The following is a 21,336-nucleotide window of genomic DNA, read 5'->3' on the forward strand; positions in this document are numbered from 1 at the left end:
TTTCACCATCTTAATGGATTGGATGGATAGCCCCCTCCATGTTTCTCGAAAAAAAAAATCTCTTAAGAACTCACGCTCAAAAAGAGATCTCTTTAGATCCCAAGCTCTTGTAATGGACTACCAATCATGGTACAGCTGTGCTGGGGAAGGGCTTGGAGGAAGGTGGAGAATATCTTGGATTAGGGCATGGTCTTCAAAAGATTTGTAAATAAACTGTGCACTTTTGACATGTACCACCAAGTAACCAGAAATGATCTATATTAGATATTTTTAAATCATTGAGCCATATAGTTCTTGCAGGAGTACCATAGCAAAATCCTATAATATTTATTTTTCAAGGTTTTGTTATGATTATAGCAAAAAATACTTTCAAGCTCACTGATATGCATGAAAATTAGCATCCATGTGCTCGTATATTGTTGGCTCACCAATTTAACTTTCAAACTAAACTAACCATGTGAACTATAGGTGTTTATTGCACAATTGTAGCTAATTCAAATATGACTGTTAAGGGCTGATTCAAATTTCACAAATCATATCTATCTTAAACAAATAAAATGCAATAACACTTAGTTCCATGTTCAATCAAAATAAAATTCAAATTGCTTTAAGCAAATAAAACTCAATAATATTTAGTTAAACAACACTTAGTTCTATATTCAATTTAAATAAAATTCAAATACAATACAACTTTAACAGACCAAGACATTCAATAATAACACTTAGTTCCAATACCTTTGATGGGAAGAAGGGAAAAGAAGAAAGGGGGGAATATAAATTATAAAATTTAAATTCAAATTTAAATTTTAAATATATTAAAATTAGTAATCATGTTAGTGTATCTTGTGATTGCATAATATTTTTTAGCCTTTGTTTGGCTTGAATATTTTTCATGAATAAATTAAGATTTAGTAAATAGTAGGTCATAATTGATAAAATATATTTACTATATATATATATATATATATATATATATATTCATACTAGCATATCTAATAATTGTACGAATTAAACTTACTATCAATAGTTGATGTTTGAAATTCAAGTTTAAATTTGAAATATATCAAAAACAGTAATCATATTAGTGTATCTTGTGATTGCATGAATATTTTTTAATCTTTATTTGATTAGAATATTTTTTATAAATAAATTTAAATTTAATAAATAATAGATCATAATTGAAAAAATATATTTACTATATATATATATATATATATATGTATATATATGTGTGTGTATGTATGTGTATGTGTGTATATGTATGTGTGTGTATATATATACATATACATGTATGCATACACACACACACATATATATATATATATATATATATATATATATATATATATATATATATATATATATATATATATATATATATATATAGTAAAATAGTTTGGATCGGATGTATAACTATTCAGTCCCGATCTGAATCTAAAATTAAATATTTAGATTTTATTCAAATTCAATCAATATGTTAACTATCTGATCCAATCGAAGTGAATCGGATCGGATATTCATAAATTTGAATTTTGTTGCCATCCGTAAATTGGCTCTACGCAAGCATCTTTTCAGGATCGGTTGGGTCCAATCGGGTCAGATTCAGGCGATGTCCAGGTCAACGAAACAACATGCGTGCTTTACCGCTAGGATGCATCGTGCGGCTACGATATATAGCGGGCCTGGCCCGGTGGAAGGAAGTGTATAACGAACGTGGCCTGCAGTCTTTTCCCGAGGGTTTTCGCCGAGTTACGCCGGGGACCCCCTCCAGGTACCCTCCCCCTCCCTTCTTTCTGACCCCGTCCCAATCGCCGTTCTCGCGAGATCTTTGGGCTTTTGGCTTGGTAATTCGGATTTTCGAGAATAGATCTGGTTTGATCTGGTCAGGAAGAGGGGGTTTTGTACTTTGATCGATAGATCCGGGCCTTAAGCCCTCTTTTCTCTGCATTTTTTGGGGTTTAGATTTAGTTAGATCTGATCTCTTTCTTGTTCGCCTGATTTCTTTTTCTTCGCTAATTTAACCAGATCTAGGGTTTCGATTATGGAATTCCAGCGAAGAAAAGCGGAATTCACTGCAGATTAATTTGATATCTTTTGGTGTCGGAAGTTATATTTTGCTATAATCTTTTGCTGATCAGTCGTGCAGATTTATATTTTCGTGATGTTCTTATTTTACGGGTTTCCTTCTCTCTTTTTCTAAAGATTATGATGCTTATCTTGGATCGAGATGGAGATGCTATATTTGAATCAAAACTATGATGATTGCTATCTAAAATTTGAATGGCTTGATTATGTATGATAATCAAAATAAGATGCGACTAATCATATAGAAACTGAAAGCAATCAAAGTTGTTGGAATTATTCCTTTAGTGTTTTGGTTGTTAACTCTTGATCTGCAGGGTAGCCCCTTCAATTATCACCATCTTATTATAAAAAGATTTTAATTTGAATATGCAACTGATCTTTTGCCTTCTTGGATTGGTAACGCATTCTTATCGATGAAGTTATTGACAGTGAGACTTTCCAGGAGCCCCATGTAATGATTTAACTGCTGAATAATCTATATGTTGAATTGTGTTATGGGTGAAGCTTGGATCGTAGACCTTTACTAGGAACCTGAGGTCCTCAATTTTGCTACTAGTTGTTATATCCTCTTTGGTGGAAATGAAAGCTGTTCTAGTTACTCATGTCTGGATGGCTTAAGTGGATTTCAATGGAAAGAACTATCAAGGAGCTTCCCATTGATTTGTTTTCTGGTTCTTTTTCCTTTTGTATATTACAGGAGTCATGTACCATTCACATCTCGCAGCAATTACCATCTGTTAGGTGCAAGTTTGTGGCTATTAACCATGTTGATGGCAGGTTATCTGTTGGAGCTATAGATCGAGTTGATGGGCTCATGCATAGATGAGCAGAGAATTAAGTCAATCATATATTTGACTTGAAGAGCACTTTCTCTGGTTAGCTTTAGACTGAAGCCATGGATTTGTTTCATCTTGGTATCGCAGTAAAGGCTTGCTTACCTATATGTTTGTCCTGTACTATACACTTTTATTAATGAAACACCCAAAAGTTAGTCTTAGATCAAGTCACTTTGAGAATTGTGAGTTAGGTTTGCGCTCTGCAAACTAGCATTTCTGATGCTGCTTCATTCATCTAAAACAAATTGCCTTTAATGTGTCTGGCTCTGTTACGAGTCGCAGGAATCAACCATCTGGAAGTAGTGGCGCAGTATGGGACCTCCTTAATTGCACAAGGAGTTGTGATCCAGAAATTTTGGTTCATCAACTGAAAACTGGATAAATTCTTGTCTTGGATTTAAAGAAATTGAATATGATAAAGTTGAATTAGATGAATGAGTCTCAATATGGTTAAATGAAAGGGTTAATGGCCATTACTTTTGAATCTTAATCAACTCTATATGGACTAACTGGAGCAGGACTTTTGATTGATCGTCTACCTAGTGTTACATTTGGATTTAGAGGTCATTCTTGTGTGCGAGCAGCTATACTATAATATACTTCTTCAGATCAGGAGGATCTCATGCATCTATGATTGTCTGTTATGCTACTTTGCAAAAATCTTGTATAACTCAAATGGCCTCGGGAAGACATTAGATTGTAGGTATTTCTATCAAGATTCTGTATAATTATAGATAGGTTAAACCCTCCATTCAAATCTTTTTTAGGCCCTGTTTGGATGGCTGGGTATGCTATTCCTTTGGATAAGACCCATTAGAATTTGAAGCTACGAGGAGAGAAATGTTTGAAGAGAAGGAAAGCACCGGGATCGAAACCAACCAGAGCCCATTTTCCCTGAAGCTTTGGGATTTTATGTTTGATTTGAGAGGTAATTTTGCTTCTGCAGGCTGCCTTGAACTAAAGTTTCCCCATTACTGTTAAAACTTCATCCCGGTTGCATAACTTCTCAAACTTCTAAACTTTTTTTGGTTATATAAAGATTAAAGCATATTTTGTCACCAGATAAGGCCTTAGTTTAATCGATCTGCATATCAGAGGTAGTGACTGGATGTGTTATTTTAAAGTTCTGGCATTAACAAGCTTCACTGGTTTGACCATGTCAAACTTTTTAGAAGTTTTGTGCTCCCACATTTATGATGTGAAGGTGTCTAACTTTTTCAGAAGTTGTTATAAGTACTGCCTGTAAGATTTGGTCAGTCTGTGGAGCTGAGTTGTACTGATATTTTCTTTTTCTTTTTTTTTCAGGACACTAGTATATGTTGTCCTTGGTTTTTGGCTGAGTAGCAGCAGTCTTTTACCATAGAATCTACTATATGGAGAGTGTAAATATGCGACCAGTTATTTATTTATTTGTGGAAATGTTGGGCAAAGTCCAACTGGCTTTGTTCAGATAATGTGGTCTTTTATTTTTTGAGCCCGTTCTTTTTTTCTTTTCCTTTTTGTAGCAAACTTTTTTGTTTAATGAGTGCTGGTCAGATGCTCTCATATAGAATAATTGATTTTTCAGAGTTTTCCATTGCAAGCCAAAAAAATGGCTTTTGATAGTTATTGTCATTTACAGTCACATTGCTGATAAAACATGTGAGGCAGTGATAAAGTTCAAGTTTTATGAAGATGTTTAAAAGAAAAGAAAAGAAAAGAAAGGCAAGGTTATGTGTTCTCTTAAAAAATTTACAAGCAAATTCAGTTTATTCATGATATGCAATCACGTTTACATCATCCAAATAACAACTCATTGCATGTAGCAGTTTATCATATTATTTTCCTTTGGTCAAATTACAAAATCAATATTAAGAGGAAGCTGGTCCAATCTTTGGATGCTGTTAAGATTTGGTTATTGTTATATAACATGGTTTGGCGTTACATCTTACCATGACTTCTCCATGCCTCTCTCTTTTTTCTTTTTTCTTTTTTTTTTTAATTTGGTTCTCTCTCTCTTTCTCTCCCTCTCTCTCTCCTTTTCTTAAAGTGTCAGGCAACTTGCACAGGGAAAGAACCTCTTCATATGTGTTTGTTCTAAAGTGTTTTTTTATTTTGAATTTAAGTTACATGGTAGAGGATCAGAAATCAAGGATCTCTCTCTCTCTCTCTCTCTCTCTCTATATATATATATATATATATATATATATATGTATATATATATATGTATATATATATTCCCTGGCTATATAGCTTTTATATTTTTCTTTTAAAGATGACTTCAACACGTGGCCAGACTGATGGCTTGGTTTTTTCTCTGCTTCTTTTCTTATGTGCATGTCTGTGAGAGAGTGAGAGAGAGAGGAGAAAATAAGTTGTAGGAGTTTTGCTTCGATTTTATATATATATATATATATATATATATATATATATATATATATATATATATATATATATATATTCCCTGGCTATATAGCTTTTATATTTTTCTTTTCAAGATGACTTCAACACGTGGCCAGACTGATGGCTTGGTTTTTTCTCTGCTTCTTTTCTTATGTGCATGTCTGTGAGAGAGTGAGAGAGAGAGGAGAAAATAAGTTGTAGGAGTTTTGCTTCGATTAGAACTTGCCTAAGTCAATTAAGTGAAGTCAAGACAAGAAAGTTGCTCTTTGTTTACATGTGAATCAGCCCACTTGTATGAAATGGGATTCGGCTTTGAATTTAAGATCTTCGGAAGGTATCTTTCACTTCTCATTGGTGAAATCGCCATGTCTTGGTTGGTTATAATATTTCTACTTCTTTTAGATGGCGCTTGGTGAAGATTTTGGAACATCATTATGTTGAAAGATTTTGCTAACTACCTTCTGCTGCTCGGTAATCTTATCTGCAGAAAATATGTCAAATTTGCTGGGTTTGATCCAAACTCAGTTTTCCACAAACATGGCAACCTTCTTGAAATCCCCAACTTGAGATTCTATCAACTAGAAATAGGAACCCTCAATTTCTCCTAATTCTGCCAGCCTTTATCTTAAATCATAATTGTATGAAATTATGCTTTTTTTGCATCATGATTTGTATCTAAATGTAGGATATCTCGCGAAACAATATAGCGAGTGCCACAAAGGTTTCACATTGGGAAATCCTAAATTGTTTTTGCCTAGAACCTCTTTCATCCCTCTCTCTCTCTGGAGCACTCAAAGGATTAGAGAAACTTGTTTTCATAACGATTTCGTCCTGTGCTTATACCTTAAGATTGGTGCTTCTGTAGCCACTTGTTGTCTTGCTTGTCAGCAATGTTTTAGCCATTGCCGTTTCCTAGTCCTACAATGAAACCAATTGCATTAACATCTCTTGTTTGAAACATGGTCTTTTTAGACCAAAGATGAGTTGGGCTACATTTTCTTTTGATCTATTTATCAGAATGGCTAAATGATCACGAGGAGGGCTTTATTCTGGTGTTGTACGCATTGCTCTGAGACTGGTCTGGTTGTCTGCATAATAAATTGTGCTAGGACCTTTCACATTTTTTTTGTTGATTGTTCATGGTTGCTGGTTGGTAAGTTTTCTTATTTAATAGAAGCCTTTTCCTACGTCTGTCCTCTCGCAAGCCAATTAAATCATCCATGCCAGATAACCAAATCCAGTTTTTTTATGGGCTATCAATGATGGTAGTCGTTGATAGCAGTTTTCTTCATCTTTTTCCTCTTTTCAGACTATTGTGACATGATCCTTTTTCAGAAATATTGCATAACGTAATATTGTGCAAGTTTATCAGCATGTGTACATAATTTGTCATAATGTCGTATTCATTTTTGTTCCATTTTGTTAAACAGACTGTGAAGCAAAATGGTAGCAAATGGTGGAGGACCACCGAGGGGCAGTGCAGCAGCTGCTGCAAGCCTGCGTAGACGGAGGACAGCTGGAGGTGGTGGTGCAGCTGGAGGTGCCAGTACAATGCTCCAGTTTTACACAGATGAGGCCGCAGGACACAAGATTTCACCCAACACTGTCCTCATTATGAGTATTGGATTCATCGCTGTTGTTGGCCTTCTTCATGTCTTCGGGAAGTTTTATCGGGGTTCAAACTAGTTTTCTTATAGGTTACGGATGTTCTTAAATTTTTAACAAACATATTTCATCAAAAACTTTCAGACATAATGTGCGACATGAATTAAACTATGATGCAATAGCAACTTGATCCATACATATCGAAAATTTTGTTTTGGTGGGACGATGTTGACATCTATGGCATTGAAATCTCATTATTGTTCTTAAAAGCAGCCTTTGTTTGATAATGATGATTGCTTTCCTAGTGGTATGTGACCCATGAAGCAGAAGAATGTGTCAGTTACCAGGTGAATCAGCGGCATTATGGTAGAGACTTCTGTAGGAGTTGAAAAGAGGAATGAAGTATTTAGAGTTCTGTGACTTGTATAGCAAAGCAGATATAGGAAGCATTGTATCAAAGTTCTATATTTGTAACCGGGTAAGATCATCCACTACAATGTGTGGAAAAATAAAGCTTATGTATCTCCGACCTGTAAGCATGGAATCTGAGTAGAATCATATATCCAGAGCTCGAGCAGCAAGAGGAACCATCGACATAGGAATACCGTTCGGTAGTTAGAAATGGAGTCATAAGTTTATATAAAGCAATATGAGAGAGGAGTAGAGAATAACATGGCTGTCTTAGGCAATGCCCAACAGCGATGAACAGCAAGGTGCACCGTGCACCCAATCATAAACATAAAGAGCCTGTAAATGAGGAACTCAGTTGTATGCATACTAGTAACAAAATCATCTCACTATTTGTTATGTAATTCCATAAGCATCAGCATTTAGTATTTGAAGAGCGTGGCTATTAAGATGAGAAGCATTTTCAATCTGAAAGTCCGTTGTCATAACCATCCGAGCTATACAACCTGCAAGTTGATTGGCCTCTCTGTGAGTATGAGAAACAATAGAAGAGGAACACATCATCCTCCAAGCTTTTAAATCTAGCATGAAGGGATTAGTACTATACTTCCCAACATTTGAAGAGGATAACCGAGACAACAATTTGAGAATCTCCTTCGAACCAGATTTTTGAGGTATTTAGATTTAAGATTGCTGCTTTAAAACCCAGCCAGGCAGCCAAAAATTCAGTCCAAGGTACAGATAGAGAGGAAAAGGATGTACCTCCAGCAAGAATTAATTCACCTTTGTAATTCCTTATAACATAACCAGCTGCCACTTTGTACTTTGTCACCGATGAATCGAAATTAATTTCAAGTGTGCCAACAGGAGGGGGTAGCCAAACAACCGTAGTAGGATGTGTTGTAGGATTAGAGGAGAGAGGTCTACGCCAATGCTGCCATGACACATTAGTGGATGTTGAAAGTTGTGAAGAAGGAGAATACAACAATGTGTGAGAATGTCTAACTGATGCATAGGTGAACTGAGAAACCAAAGAGGCTTGTCTTAGAATGTCCTATGAGCTGAAAGGGGCCTGAGAATAGAGTCTAGCATATCGTGCCTACCATATCAACCATGCTACACAGGCCACCAAGCATTTCAACTGTTGCTCTACCATAGGATTAGACATACATTCTATGAGTCCTGGCAAAGAAGAAGGAATTGGCACATAATGGCAATTGTGGCCCAAGAGCTGCCAGCAAGTTTTAGAGAAGGAGCATGCAACAATCGCATGGTTGCAGCCTTCTATTTGTAAGGGGCACAAATTACAAGCATGCTGGGATTCCGGAATGATATGTCTAACTGCAAGCACAACCTTACAAGGTAGCCTTTCTCACTCAAGCGTCCACCAAAATGTTTTCACCCTAAACGGCACAGTCAACTTCCAAATCCACACGCACTGTACTGTGAGTTATGCCAGGGGAAAATGCAAAAAAGATGAGAGATATCCCTTAAAGCAATATGAGTAGATTTTATGGTATACCAAACCTTCTGATTAGACTATAATCCCTCAGAAATAGGAAGTTGTAGTATTTATGTCATCATCTCATAAGAGGAGATATTGTAGAATCACATCATGCCAGTGTCAAGATTCTATCAACAAATGAGCAACTTTTAATTCAGTATTTCACCATGCTACATTAATGAAAGTGGGCTACATCTTAAGAGGGAGGTCGTTAATCCATGGGTCCATGTATATGTTAATAGACTCATTGGATCCAATAATCCATTGAAACTGGAATTGAATAAGCCTGCCTACTGCACATATTTTGTACCAAAACTGAGAATAATACACTGTTGGTTTCTTATATGTCCATTAAGAACCAGCAAATTTGTATTTAGCCCGAACTAACTGAGCCAAAAGAGATTGAGATTACAATACAATAGCAGCAAGTTTTCAAAGACTATATTGGTGGGTCTAGGTTAAGGACCCAAGTCTCAAACCTCCAGAGGATTTAGGCAAGCAAATCTGCTCCCATGCAATATGATGGAAACCCCTCCGATCAGCCGAATGCCCCAAAAGGAAAGCACGAAATTCCTTCCCAATTTTTTCAAGAATAGATAAAGAAACATAGAACAAACAAAGGAATGAAGGACAAACCGATTGAAGTAAAATGACCCGACCAGCCATAGATATATGCTTCCATTGCCAACTTTCAATCCATTTCAACACTTTATTAATAGGGAAATGAAAACCTGACTTACGGAGAGGTGTAGGGAATAATGGCACATTTGATGCTGGTCGAGTCTCTTTTTCTCCTGCACGTCCAATCGACAAGCGAATGCACATGATAAGATGTAGAGTACATTTTGAATGGAACGAATGGAATGCACATTGCAATATTAATCTTTTCCAATCTTTTCTCATTGCCAAAATTTGCTCTTTCCGAAGCCGGCATGTCTTAGTTTGTACTCCAGTAAAGATTCTTTTGAACTTCTTGGCTTACAATATTACACAGGACCTATAGTTGCTGCTTCCACAGGACGTAGTAGTCCACATGCCTGCCTATTTCTTTTCTAGCTCTGTGTCCGCGGAAAACGCGAGGCCGGCGACGAGGGGGCGCTTCCGGGAGTCGCGGTTGATGTAACGGAGCCAGCGCTCGACCATGAAGTCGTACTTGATGATGGTAGTTGCGATGATGACCCTTCCCTTAGATATGCAGAGGAATTTGTGTGCCAGGCCACTCATCTGACATTCACTAATGCATGAAAATTCGTACTGGAAAAGATGCAGATTACTGGCAAATGACCGGTGGTGCATGAGAATTCCATGTGGAGCGCCACACAGTAAGACATCTTCAAAGGACGAGTCCTGTACATGCGTCTCATGATCTATGATGATCACCCATCGTCCAATTCATGGTCCTGTCCAAATTTTATACAGGAGAGGTACTGGAAGGTAAAGTAGGCTGGGCTGCTAGCACCACCAAAATGGCTCAGAACATTACACCGCCATCAAAATCGTTCAGCATTCGGGCGCTCGAAGGATTTTAATCAAGGTCCGGGTCCTGTCATGGAAACCTCTCTTCTGTACCAACTATTTATATCAAGATCTATCTTATTTAATTGTCGTTTATTTTGCATATCCAGCCTTTTATTCGATTCTTTTAATATAATATACTGACTGTTATATCAACAAATAACTAGTTATTTAGTAAACTAATAGTTTTACTTGATCTGACATTCTCTTCCCAACATTTGGTATTTTTTATGAACTAACGGAGAAATTTGTCTTTCACTTTTTTTTTTTAAAAAAAAAGCTGTTTTCCTTGGACAATGGCAGGAAGATAACAGCTATAAACTGTTGTTAGTTAAATATCCATTATATATGTTTTACTAAAATATTAATAGAGGGTATTTGGAACCCCACTATAATGTAATGACGGTTATTGTTTCTAGTTTAAACGATGTAAGGACATGAATAGGCAGATGATCACCAGAGTCAGTGACGATGTATGGCATCAGTAATTTAAAATCCACAAGACATTTATCGAGCAAGTAATTCATTTAGCAATAGATAGGATTTTTAATTTATGGCACATAAAGGAAGAAGTTTACCTGCAGAATCTTAGTATAGAATACCGATCCAATACTAATTGTCTTAACCATTGCAAGTACTTGAATTACATGGCTTTATAAAAGGATGAAGTTTTTGGAGCTCGAAAAAATCTTTGTGCACTGCAGTGCAATAAAAATAACGTAAAACACCCTATTTAATCACATTAAAGTACGTAGCCATCATTTTTCAGCGCGTATTTAATGTCTGCAGTTCGATTTTTTCATTTGAAATTTTGAATGATAAAATTTGCCCTCCTATTCTGAAAAAATTATAATATTCTGTGACCATATTATGACATCATGCAATCAAATTATGGCTTCCTGTACAAATGCTATCATAATTTTTCTTCCACAAGTCATAAGAGAAAAGAATATTTTCATCGTTGAAAATTTATGAAATTTTTAAATGACGAAAATGCTCCTTCCTTATGACATCCTATAGCCTAATTATAAGCAGAAAGTCATAATTTGACTGCAGGATGTCATAATATGACCATATGATATCATAATTTTTTCAGAAGAAAAATATTTTTGTCATTTAAAATTTCAAACGAAAAAATAAAACTGCAACCATTAAATACGTATTGAAAAGTGGTGACTACGTAGTCTAATTATGTGGGATGGTGCATTTTTTTCTATACGAGTGCGGTGAACAAAAAATTACTTTTTGGAGCTTATATCAACTGATGTGCAATCTCTAGTGAGGCAATTTTTTCTTAAAAAGGAAAAAAAAAAACATACAGAAGAATAATTAAGCTAGAGATGTCATGGATAGAGTCCTTCAACACAGAATACTGATAATGCCGCGTAGTCCTTGAATATAGAAATACTGATGACAGCATGCCACCACTGAAAAATTGAATGAAACTTATACCACCGATCAAGCAATCATCAGAAAGAATTTTAAGCTTAGTAACAAGCAATATAATCTGTAAGCACGAGTTCAGGTTTCTATAAAAGGCATGAAGCTAGAAGATGCACTCACATCTAGATCCATTTCTCAGCTGGCTGACAAGGTTATTTGCAACGTGTTGGGGTCGTTCCTCAAAAGGAACTGCAAATGTGTCATAGAGAAGTCTTCAAGTCATCTCACCAAGAAATGTGGAAACCCTACATGCGATGAGCGGAATGAACATACAGTTAGCATTTTAAATACCGGCACACATATATCCGCATATTTTAAAGAAGTTATGGTAAAAGGAATAGTGTAAAAGAATAATATAAAAGTATGTCAGTGGGAAACATCATATACAAAAGAATCTCATACTCAGTTACCTGTACAGGCAGCAAGAACCAAGAACCCCTTTTCTCCAGAGACAAAATGTCCTCCCTACCAAGAGAAGAGCTGCTGTACACCTCAATTTGTACACACTCGTAAAACAAAGGTTACATTTAAAATTGATTCTCTAAATGATAACGTTGAGAATTCTGCTCAGCACAAAATGTAGAAAAGAAAAACTACAAAATGTTGATTTTTCTAGATATCAGAGGATCACATTTACATGTGAACAAAATAGATCAGACACCCGTAACGTATTTATGGTATACCAAAAGGCTGAACTATAGCAAGGGAACACAATCAGACACCAACGTGACTGCAGTTGAGCCCACAGGTAGATCCACAAGAAGTTGGGGAAGCACACCTCTGGAGATACATGTATATGAATTATAAATCATGCTGTTCTCCCTTCCTGTATAGACCTGAAAATCCGTGCCGCTGACTCTGTTGCTGATCTGGCATTGTGAGGCACAACCTTAATCACACGAGTGTGATTTTCCCTGCCACTAGACTGCGAAGGTCGGTTTGGACCATCTGTAGCCAGGGCCATGGGAAAGAGAGGCAATGCATCTCTTTCTTCGCGTACTTTGTCACAAGGACTGCTTGCTGTACTTCCTTGTAACTCAGTGTCTTTGGATGACTGAAACTTCCAAAAACAGCATGAAAATGCTTCACTCTTCGGATGTGACATGTTACACGAACTCCGTGAGTGCTGGTCAATTTGTCCATGAGGTCCTGAGCCAGGCAATGGGCTTATTTGTTCAACTGCTGAGGATGTGACAATTGGGTTCTCAACTGGAAGGCCACAAGGAGCGGGAAAGTAGTTTGGAGCAACAGCAGGAGCTCTGGAGAGAACACCCATATTTTGCGGCTGATGAGATGCTGGAACGCCATAAGCTGGGTTCATGAAATCTCCAGCTACTGGTGGTAGACTCAAAGGTGTGCAGCTTCCGTAAACAGGGGCCATGAAACCACCAGTTGGAGGGCAAGGTCCAGTATAGGGCTTATAAACAAGTCCTTCTGAAGGCGACATAACTGGGACCAGCCATTGATTTGCAGGCAAATGGAAGCACCAGGCACTTGGATTATTCTCAGAAGCCCTGGACACAGGTAGGGGGGTCCCAGAGTACGGTCCATTTCTTGGAACCTGATCATGAGGGCCTCGGTTAACTCCATCTTCATGAGAAGGAAGAGGTGGAGCTCCTGCAGTGTTCTCTGGTGGACGGTCTGCATTCTGGTTTGCCTTCTGGGAACCATCTTTGTCTTTAACAGTCTGCGGCTGAGATTTTGTGTTTTCTTCAGGTGACAGACTCTTACTTGGTACTTTTGCTGAAGATTCGTTTAAATAAGGATTGCCTTCAAGAAGTAGATTTGGTGATGCTGCAATCAACTGTTGAACCTGTTTGAGGTCAGATTTTGAGGTCAGTTTGACACTGATTGAGGCTAACCTCATGTTCTATGAGCATAATAGACTGTTTTCTACTAATTTAACTGGCCTTGAGGGTGACTAACCTTTATCAATCTATGCAGCTCAAAAACTTGTAGTGCAAAAACTCTCTGTTGACTGCAAGAAATTAAGAATAAGCACTTAACAAAGAACAGAGAAGAGGCGGGGAGGGGGGAGGGGTGGGGAAGAAAGAGAGAAGCCAGCAACAATAATAAACAAATAGCATCCCCAGAAAGTAAATGCCAGAGATCAATAATCATTTAATCAGAACGACGGCATAGTTTTGGCAAGTGTTCCTTTATAACAATTCATATATTATTCCTCATCAACAAATAATATATGACTTAGCAAGCAGCATCATATGGGATCAAGAAACAGCATGCCCATAACATTCATCAGGATTATATGGAGTAGATGGGCCGACACAAGAATTCGATTGTGGTGTTTCAAAAAACGTTCTGATTAAATATGATACATCAAGCTTACATGTGACTGTATTATTATCTTGACCTTTTTGCTTATAATTAGTGACTTAGGTGAGGATCCGTGCGAGCGTATACTTAGTCCCACATCAGTTATTCACTAGGAAGATCTTAGATACTTATGCAGGACCAAAAAACCCAAATAACACTTTCTGGCTAGCCTTTTTGGATGAGGTCCTAAGTTGTTACAAATGGTATTAGAGCCGTCCTAGCTATAACTCATGTGGTCTAGAGGATACTGCAGCACAGGTCATTGAGCCGACAATGGGTCAATTATGATGTTTATGAATGGATATATGAATTTGAACCATTAGCTTGGCGAGGAAGTCAGGGCATAAATAGGAAGAGTATGTGAGGACCCGTGTAAGTGTGTATTTAATCTCATATCGGTTATTCACTGAAAAAATCTTAGATACTTAAACAGCGTCAAGAAACTCAAATAACACTTTATGGCTAGCCTTTTCTAGAGTGTTCCTTTCTAGTTGTACTAGTCTCTCTCCCCCACAAATTAACCTCCTATATGTCATAGCACGCCACTCTCTTGCCCCTAGTTGCCTTGACTAAGAGCTCAGCACCAAATCTAAGAGAGTTGGCATCCATGTTGTTTGGGATAAAACATAGCATGTAATATATAACAGCCAATATCTTAAAGTTATGAATCTAATTATGTCCATGACAAGATGGATGACATTTGATGGAAGGTGGGAAACAATAACACACAAAAAATGACAGTGTGGCAAGGTAGAGCATGTCTTATTATCCAGAACTTGGGAAACAGAGATGGTGAAATGTGTAAGAGCTGCACATGGAACAAGAATGCAAAAGTGTTCTATGGAGGACTTAAATAGAAGGGCTGGCTGTGAAGGATGAGAAGACTTCGTAATTTGATACATTGAATGGGTGAACTTCAAGTTGCATGATTCACAGTATGCCCAGCAATGTTACTGCAGTATATTTTATCACCTATACATCCAAATCAGGTGATCTTGGATATTGGAGAGCACTGGAACCAGACTTGCATTTGCTACTTTATCACAATAGACCATCTACTGACTATCAATGGATCAATTTTGTATCTGAGTACTGTAATAATAGATGATTTATCATTGTCATGGTCATTCATGCATTGCCATAACAAATGGCTTCACCTAAGGATTGAACAGGGTTTTAGAACCAATCTGTCGTGGCTTGGGCTACCTTGCAGGCATTTGAGAGACTACCCAAATCCAGGATTTGGGAAAGGGAAAGAGAGGATTGTCCTTCCTACGCAAAGGAAGTTCTTGATGGAGACTCCCACAACTTGGAAAAATCTGATAAATTTTCTCTATGAACATCAGGTAGAAATATTAGTCATATCAGGAAGATGAGAAGTTGTTTATAATCATACTTCAATATTACCAATACTCAACCAGACTACCATGCAACTGATCGCAAATGTGATAACAGATGTTTAAGCATTTATTAACAGGTATAAAACACAAACTAGTGCAATAAGGACAGCAGGAAAATATTTTGATTGCAGCACTCCAAATGATGGACAATGTAAACAACTAGAGATAACATGGTGCTTACTTGACAATAGCTCTTCTTGCTTTCCAGAAGTGTTTTGGACCGATTACACTAACGACATCATCTGGAGATATCTCCAAGCCCGAAATCGAGTCCACCATTGAAGCCTCAGATACTTCATCTTTTCTCTCCCCATCTTTCATTTCCAATGTGCCATTTTCCTTATCACACCATTCTTCATCAGCCATACTTGAGGTGCTATGACCATTCACATGTGATGGTTTAGATGTTGATTCATTTCTTGCCCTTGAAGCATCCTTATTTGCTATTGAATTGATGTCATTCACGTTCTTCGGTCCACCTAAAACTCCATTACCACAAGAGTCTTGAGAAAATCCTGTACTTCCATAGCGTGATTTCTCAAAAACATTTATGGTACTCGTGTGATCTCTATCTAAAGGCACTTTGGCAACATTTGATGGTTCTCCAAAATTTTCTCCCAATTCCTGATGAGGTACAGACCTTTCTTTGAGATCATCGATCGGTAAAGTTTGTTTACGTTTCTTTTCACCATGGTTTCTATCAAAATCTATTGACTTATCAGAAGTATTGGTTAGTTCAGAGGGCTTGTCATTAGCATTTTGGCATTGAACTGAAGAGATGTATGTCATAGAGGTATTTTTATGCGGACTTTTGGAAACAGGAGTTAATTTTTCTGGCCCCATTAAAGGGGCATCTCTATCTGAGCATGCACCAATTTCTGACTGAACAAAGGTCGGAACCCTAAAATCATCCTCATCATCCAACTTCTTCTCACAAGAATCCTTTGCATCAGAGTCATGTTGACGTAGTGAACTACGTTCAGCAACTGATCCTGCAGCATTCAAAGATCTATTACCCATATGCTTCATGGATCTTCGTGCAAATTCCATCCTTGTGGCACTGGGATTCACTCCATCAAAGGAACGGGAGTGGACTCTCTCAGATGAATAAGCTGGTGCATGAGCAGGCACATAAAATGGAGAGTGAACACTCCTGTCATGCCCACACCCCTGCAGTCAGTAATACACTTGTTAGCAATCAATTAATGTTAATGTAAGAAAATAAATGGAATAACAGCTAGCTTTTTCTAAATCAAGTATATAATTCTTTGACAAAGAGCACATTTCTCAGGCTAACAACTAATCCAGACTGCTATGGAGATATAGCTTGCAGCGTATGCTATAACGACCATGAACACGACTGCAGGTGGTCTTTAACACTGTATGCATATCATGGTTTGACAAGCCACCAAAGTGTTAGTCATATGTATCTTGATAGCAAGCAGAAAATCAAAATATGAATCAAGGAAACAGAAATGGGATGCAGAAGCACATAATGGATGCTTGGAGCAAAAACTTTAACCAAAATAACAAGCTATAAGTGGAATTAGCTCATATTTGATGATGAGAGAGTAAAGGCTTTAACTTTCTTCTTCCTGGTTTAGAGAGGTTGAAGCATGAAAAGCAGTTAGCATCAAAGAACTCATCCCAAAAATAAGAACATGATAAGTCATTGTTAAATGGCCTTGGATTTCTTCACGTTGGTATCATTTTACGAAGCTAAATGGACTAGTAAACTACATACATGTACAAGCTGAGATGTAGAAGCAACATGCTTCCCTGGAGGTGAAAGTATTTCTTTTCACTGGTTCAGAAATTGATATATAGATATACCATCAAAATAATTTCTAAAAAACACTATAAAGTTTGTACGACTTTCTCCCAAAGTTATAACAATTAAGATTCAGACAATTGCATCAAAGTGACAGAACTCTTAAAATAGAATGTATGATAAATGGTGTTCTTCAATGCGATCGCACATGTTGTTTGTGATTGAAAAAAATCAACATCATGATGGGAACCTAAGGACAACAAATGCAGAAAACACCAAGATGAGAACCGATGACATCATACAACAACTTAAGCACTATGTAGAAGCCAAAGAATTTGCAAATAACTGACTGCTGATAATATTAAAGCTAAATTACCTTCCTCTTTATTGTCTTTTAGAAGAAAACAAATCTTCCAATTAATTTAGGAAATAAAACCCTCTTTGGCATCACTTCCAGTTTCCAGTATTTGGTTCTTTTTTCTCTCAAAAACAAGGAAACCAAAGGAGAAATGGTGTTTGGCAATCTCATTTCTATTTTTAGTTTTTTCAAAAAATCTATCTTAGTTTCTCAGAATTTGGAAGCTGAAAAATTCTGTTTTCCAAATTTTTTGACAATCAAAGCTGCCCACCCTACAGCCACCAAACCCAACTAAGTGACTGCCCAACAGGTTTCAACTTTTTCAGTTTTCAGAAAGAAAAAATAGAAATTGAATTTCAGTTGGACAAAAACTGAAAAAATGAAAACTGGAAATAATGCCAACCGATGCCTGAGCCTTCAAACCCATCAGTCTTTCCGTATTTAGGGTCAAAAGTACACTGATTTTCCAACATGGCAGCCACTAATTTACTGGCTTTCCAGCTCATTATGATAGCATGCAAATTGTTATCACCTGGATACTACATTTTCGATATTGCTCTAGGTCAGCATATGGGTAATATCAAGCATGAAACAGACAAACAGGGTTTTGAATCTTTTGATAATCATGGACAGCAATAACTGGATTTGCAAGGCAGAGGGCAACAATATCTGCACTTTCAGTTATTCAGTGTAGCAAGCAAGTATATCAAAATTCACTCATTGCCTATATCACAATCACCTGCATGCTGCCACTACTGCCAGCACCAACCTATCATCCTCTAAACCATCACCAGCCCTCCACCACTGACACCACCACTGCCGTGCACAACAGACATGCCACCACCACCTGATTTTTTCCTTTGTTTATAGACATGCTAAACAACAGTGACTACCACACATGTTTCATGCTTTCAATAGACTGGAAAGAAAACATAAACAGCCAGCTTATTTCATGTTTTGAGAAATAAGAATGATGGCAACAATGCCAATCACTGCCATAGTTTAAAGAAGAAATTATACTGATTGTATTGTAAAAAATTACTAAGAATGTAAACTGCAATAATCAAAGAATACAATCCAATCAAATGTTCCTTAAGATGCAATTCTACAAGAAATAACTTATGATATGTCATTGTCTCATCAAATATTCTTGTAAGCACCTAATAACATAACTTCGGATCATTTCAAATATATCCTCATTATGCTATGTGTTTGATAACCAATGTAACAATATTTTACCATCAGGTTTTCCATGAGAAGCTTGCAAAACTGAGGAAGAGGGGAATGCTGAGCAGTCAAAAGCAATTGCATTTTATGATTTGGCCACTCAACCAAAGCAGTGAAATGGTATATGTGTATGAGCACAAGTCATAGCAAGCATTAAAATGACATCACGAATAGCACGCATACAAACCTATCAAACCAACTTGACCCTCATCAAGAGTCCCTTATATGACCGATCACTACATGCCCCTTGTGTTCATTAAATTGGAACAGCTTCTTTGATGATAGCATGATAAAAAAGCAGTTTTAAACCCTTGACTAATATCGAACTAGATTAGGAGCCTGTGAGAGGATTGAATACCTGGCTGGATGATGCCGAAGGAACCAAGGTGCTGGTGTTGGGAGGAGGAAGAGGCACCGAAGAAGCCGTTGAATTGAACCTTTGTGAAGGTATACTAAGCTGCTCGTAAAGGGCCATTTTGTTCCTCGGAGGTGCTCTGGGACCTCCTTTATCTGTATCGTTCACATGAAGCCTTGGAAACAGAGGTCCCATCATCCTATCCTTCTCTTTTCCCCCTTTCATTGCTTTCAACTTCACTGACTTACCACAAAACCGTATCAGCAAACCCCAAAAACCAACGAAACTCAAAGAAATATTCCCCAACTCCCATACACAACTGCTAATCCCTAATAGATCCTTCGAAAATCTCAGATTTCGATCGTCCTGACTGAGAAAAGGGGTTTCTTCCAAATCGGACCAAGTTCAGAAGATGCCAACCACATGAACCGAAACCGAGGAGAAAGAAAACGATCTTCCTTGCAGGTTTCAAACTAAAGCGAAACAAAAGAATCCAAACCTTCAATCACCGGTAGCACAGTGCATCCGAGCTGGAAAAATCACACCAAAGGTCGAACACTCTCGCAGTGAATCCCAGGTAGAAAACCCCTTTTTTTTCAATCGAGGTCGAAGCAAAACCAGACGAAAGTCCTTCCGTCTTCACACTAAAGCGAAAAGAGAGGGGGGAATCCAAACCTCCTTTCACCAACAGTTGCAGAACAACGGCAAAAACAGAGGTTGGACACCCTTACAGCGAACCCCAGATTTCGCCGAAATCGCAACGAAATCTGGAGAAAATCCTTCAGACTTAACCCCAAGAGAGGGGGATCCAAACCTCCGCTTACAGCAAATACGGCGAGTCCCTGAAAAAAGATCGAACCTTAGTGCCGAAATCGAGACGAAATCTGATGGAAAGGACCTCTGAAAGCACAACTCCGCAGCTCAAATACGATCTTTCTAAGAAAACAGCGACGGATCCCGCACGGCACGCAACACTCTCAGGCCACAACCCTCCACGAATTCGACCGCCATCGAGATTATTCGGAGTGAGGAGGCCGCGAGGGGCTGAAGGCAAGGAATAGAGAATCGAAAAAAGGAAAGGAAATATCTGGAGAGGAAAAAAGATGCCACCGAGGATCCCGATCCCTGGAGGAAATGGAAAAAGTGCCAGCTGGGGCGGGACCACGTGGGGGCTTAGTGCTAGGGTTTTTAGCAGAAAAAAAAGAGAGAGAAAAAAAAAAAAAAAAAGAGAGTTTTGGATAAACCTTGTGCCAGATGGCACCACCCATGGTCCACTCTCACACTTGCCAGTGGATCAGGTGGGTGTGGCTTTCCGATTAGGATGAGTCATCTGTCCGTGATCCTCTACAGCACGTGATTTACACGATAAGAATGATTCAATCTTGGACGCTGCAACGTCATCGAATTATAGAGATGGATAATTATTAAATAATATATAATGTGCGATATGCAAAACATCATCACATATGATTTACAGTGTTGGTCCTTCATCTTCGTGATTGGATGATGCAGTAGACATTCGGATTGTATAGCTCTACGAGGTGCAAACCACACACCGCAAAAAAATTCGAAATCATAGTTATCAACTCAGTATTTTTTTACTTGCATGTTTGGTGCCGGTAGGTTCATGATTAAGCTTCTTATTTGAGACTCCCTGGAATCTTACACATGCTGCACCTGCAAATTAACAAATCCAAATTTGCCATCTAGCATAACCTGTCATGCCTAAATCAAGTTTAGATTCTGGTCAAAAAAACGTCTTAACCTAACTAAAATAGATATGACTCTACTCGAATCCAATTCGATGAAAATTGTGAGCCAAATTGACTCAAATAAACTCATCCAAGGCAGAGAATGCATGACTCTGTCTCCCACCAAAAAAAAAAAAGGGACATGCTAACTGGATCTTCAGATTTGGCTGTGAATTAGCATCCCTAAATATACTTTTCTCTGATGCAATTAAGCCTGCAGCTAAAATGATTAATTTGGTTTGATTTGGTTTCGAAGGTTAAATCCAAAATCTTCCACAATTAGATGGGTAAGCATTGTTTTTTTTTTTGGTAAGAATGGGTGAGCATTATTTACTTGGCATTCGTTTAAGATTTTTTCAGTC

At 37.7% G+C, this 21,336-nt stretch overlaps 2 protein-coding genes across 3 annotated transcripts; one reads left to right on the top strand and one right to left on the bottom strand.

Moving 5' to 3' along the window:
* Nucleotides 1–1,626: 1,626 nt before the first annotated feature.
* On the top strand, nucleotides 1,627–7,115 carry LOC105036472 (protein transport protein Sec61 subunit beta). Of its 2 annotated transcripts, none has more exons than XM_010912265.3 (2): nucleotides 1,627–1,771; nucleotides 6,734–7,115. In XM_010912265.3, exon 2 carries the CDS (start codon nucleotides 6,747–6,749, stop codon nucleotides 6,987–6,989), a length of 243 nt encoding a protein of 80 aa, XP_010910567.1. In that variant the 5' UTR covers nucleotides 1,627–1,771; nucleotides 6,734–6,746; the 3' UTR covers nucleotides 6,990–7,115. The 2 variants fall into 2 exon arrangements, with proteins under 2 accessions (XP_010910567.1, XP_073109229.1); XM_073253128.1 differs by lacking the exon at nucleotides 1,627–1,771 and adding an exon at nucleotides 1,822–1,844.
* Nucleotides 7,116–12,288: 5,173 nt separating this feature from the next.
* LOC105036385 (ELF3-like protein 2) lies at nucleotides 12,289–20,356 on the bottom strand. The gene is made up of 4 exons (XM_010912182.3): nucleotides 19,227–20,356; nucleotides 15,694–16,682; nucleotides 13,705–13,756; nucleotides 12,289–13,591 (listed from the first exon to the last, which is right to left on the bottom strand). The coding sequence occupies exons 1-4, from the start codon at nucleotides 19,446–19,448 to the stop codon at nucleotides 12,587–12,589; spliced, it is 2,268 nt and encodes a 755-aa protein (XP_010910484.1). The 5' UTR covers nucleotides 19,449–20,356; the 3' UTR covers nucleotides 12,289–12,586.
* Nucleotides 20,357–21,336: the final 980 nt, after the last annotated feature.

This window comes from Elaeis guineensis, chromosome 2 (genome assembly GCF_000442705.2).
Source record: "Elaeis guineensis isolate ETL-2024a chromosome 2, EG11, whole genome shotgun sequence".
NCBI lineage: Eukaryota > Viridiplantae > Streptophyta > Magnoliopsida > Arecales > Arecaceae > Elaeis > Elaeis guineensis.

What these genes read in the sequence shown, in the direction of transcription:
- LOC105036472 (XM_010912265.3), top strand. Translation starts at nt 6,747, where the DNA reads ATGGTAGCAAATGGTGGAGGACCACCGAGGGGCAGTGCAGCAGCTGCT.
- LOC105036385 (XM_010912182.3), bottom strand. Translation starts at nt 19,448, where the DNA reads ATGAAAGGGGGAAAAGAGAAGGATAGGATGATGGGACCTCTGTTTCCA. An exon ending in CTTCGGCATCATCCAGCCAG is followed by an intron (nt 16,683 to 19,226) that starts GTATTCAATCCT and finishes TACTGACTGCAG; the next exon opens with GGGTGTGGGCATGACAGGAG. An exon ending in AGCTGCATAGATTGATAAAG is followed by an intron (nt 13,592 to 13,704) that starts GTTAGTCACCCT and finishes GACCTCAAACAG; the next exon opens with GTTCAACAGTTGATTGCAGC.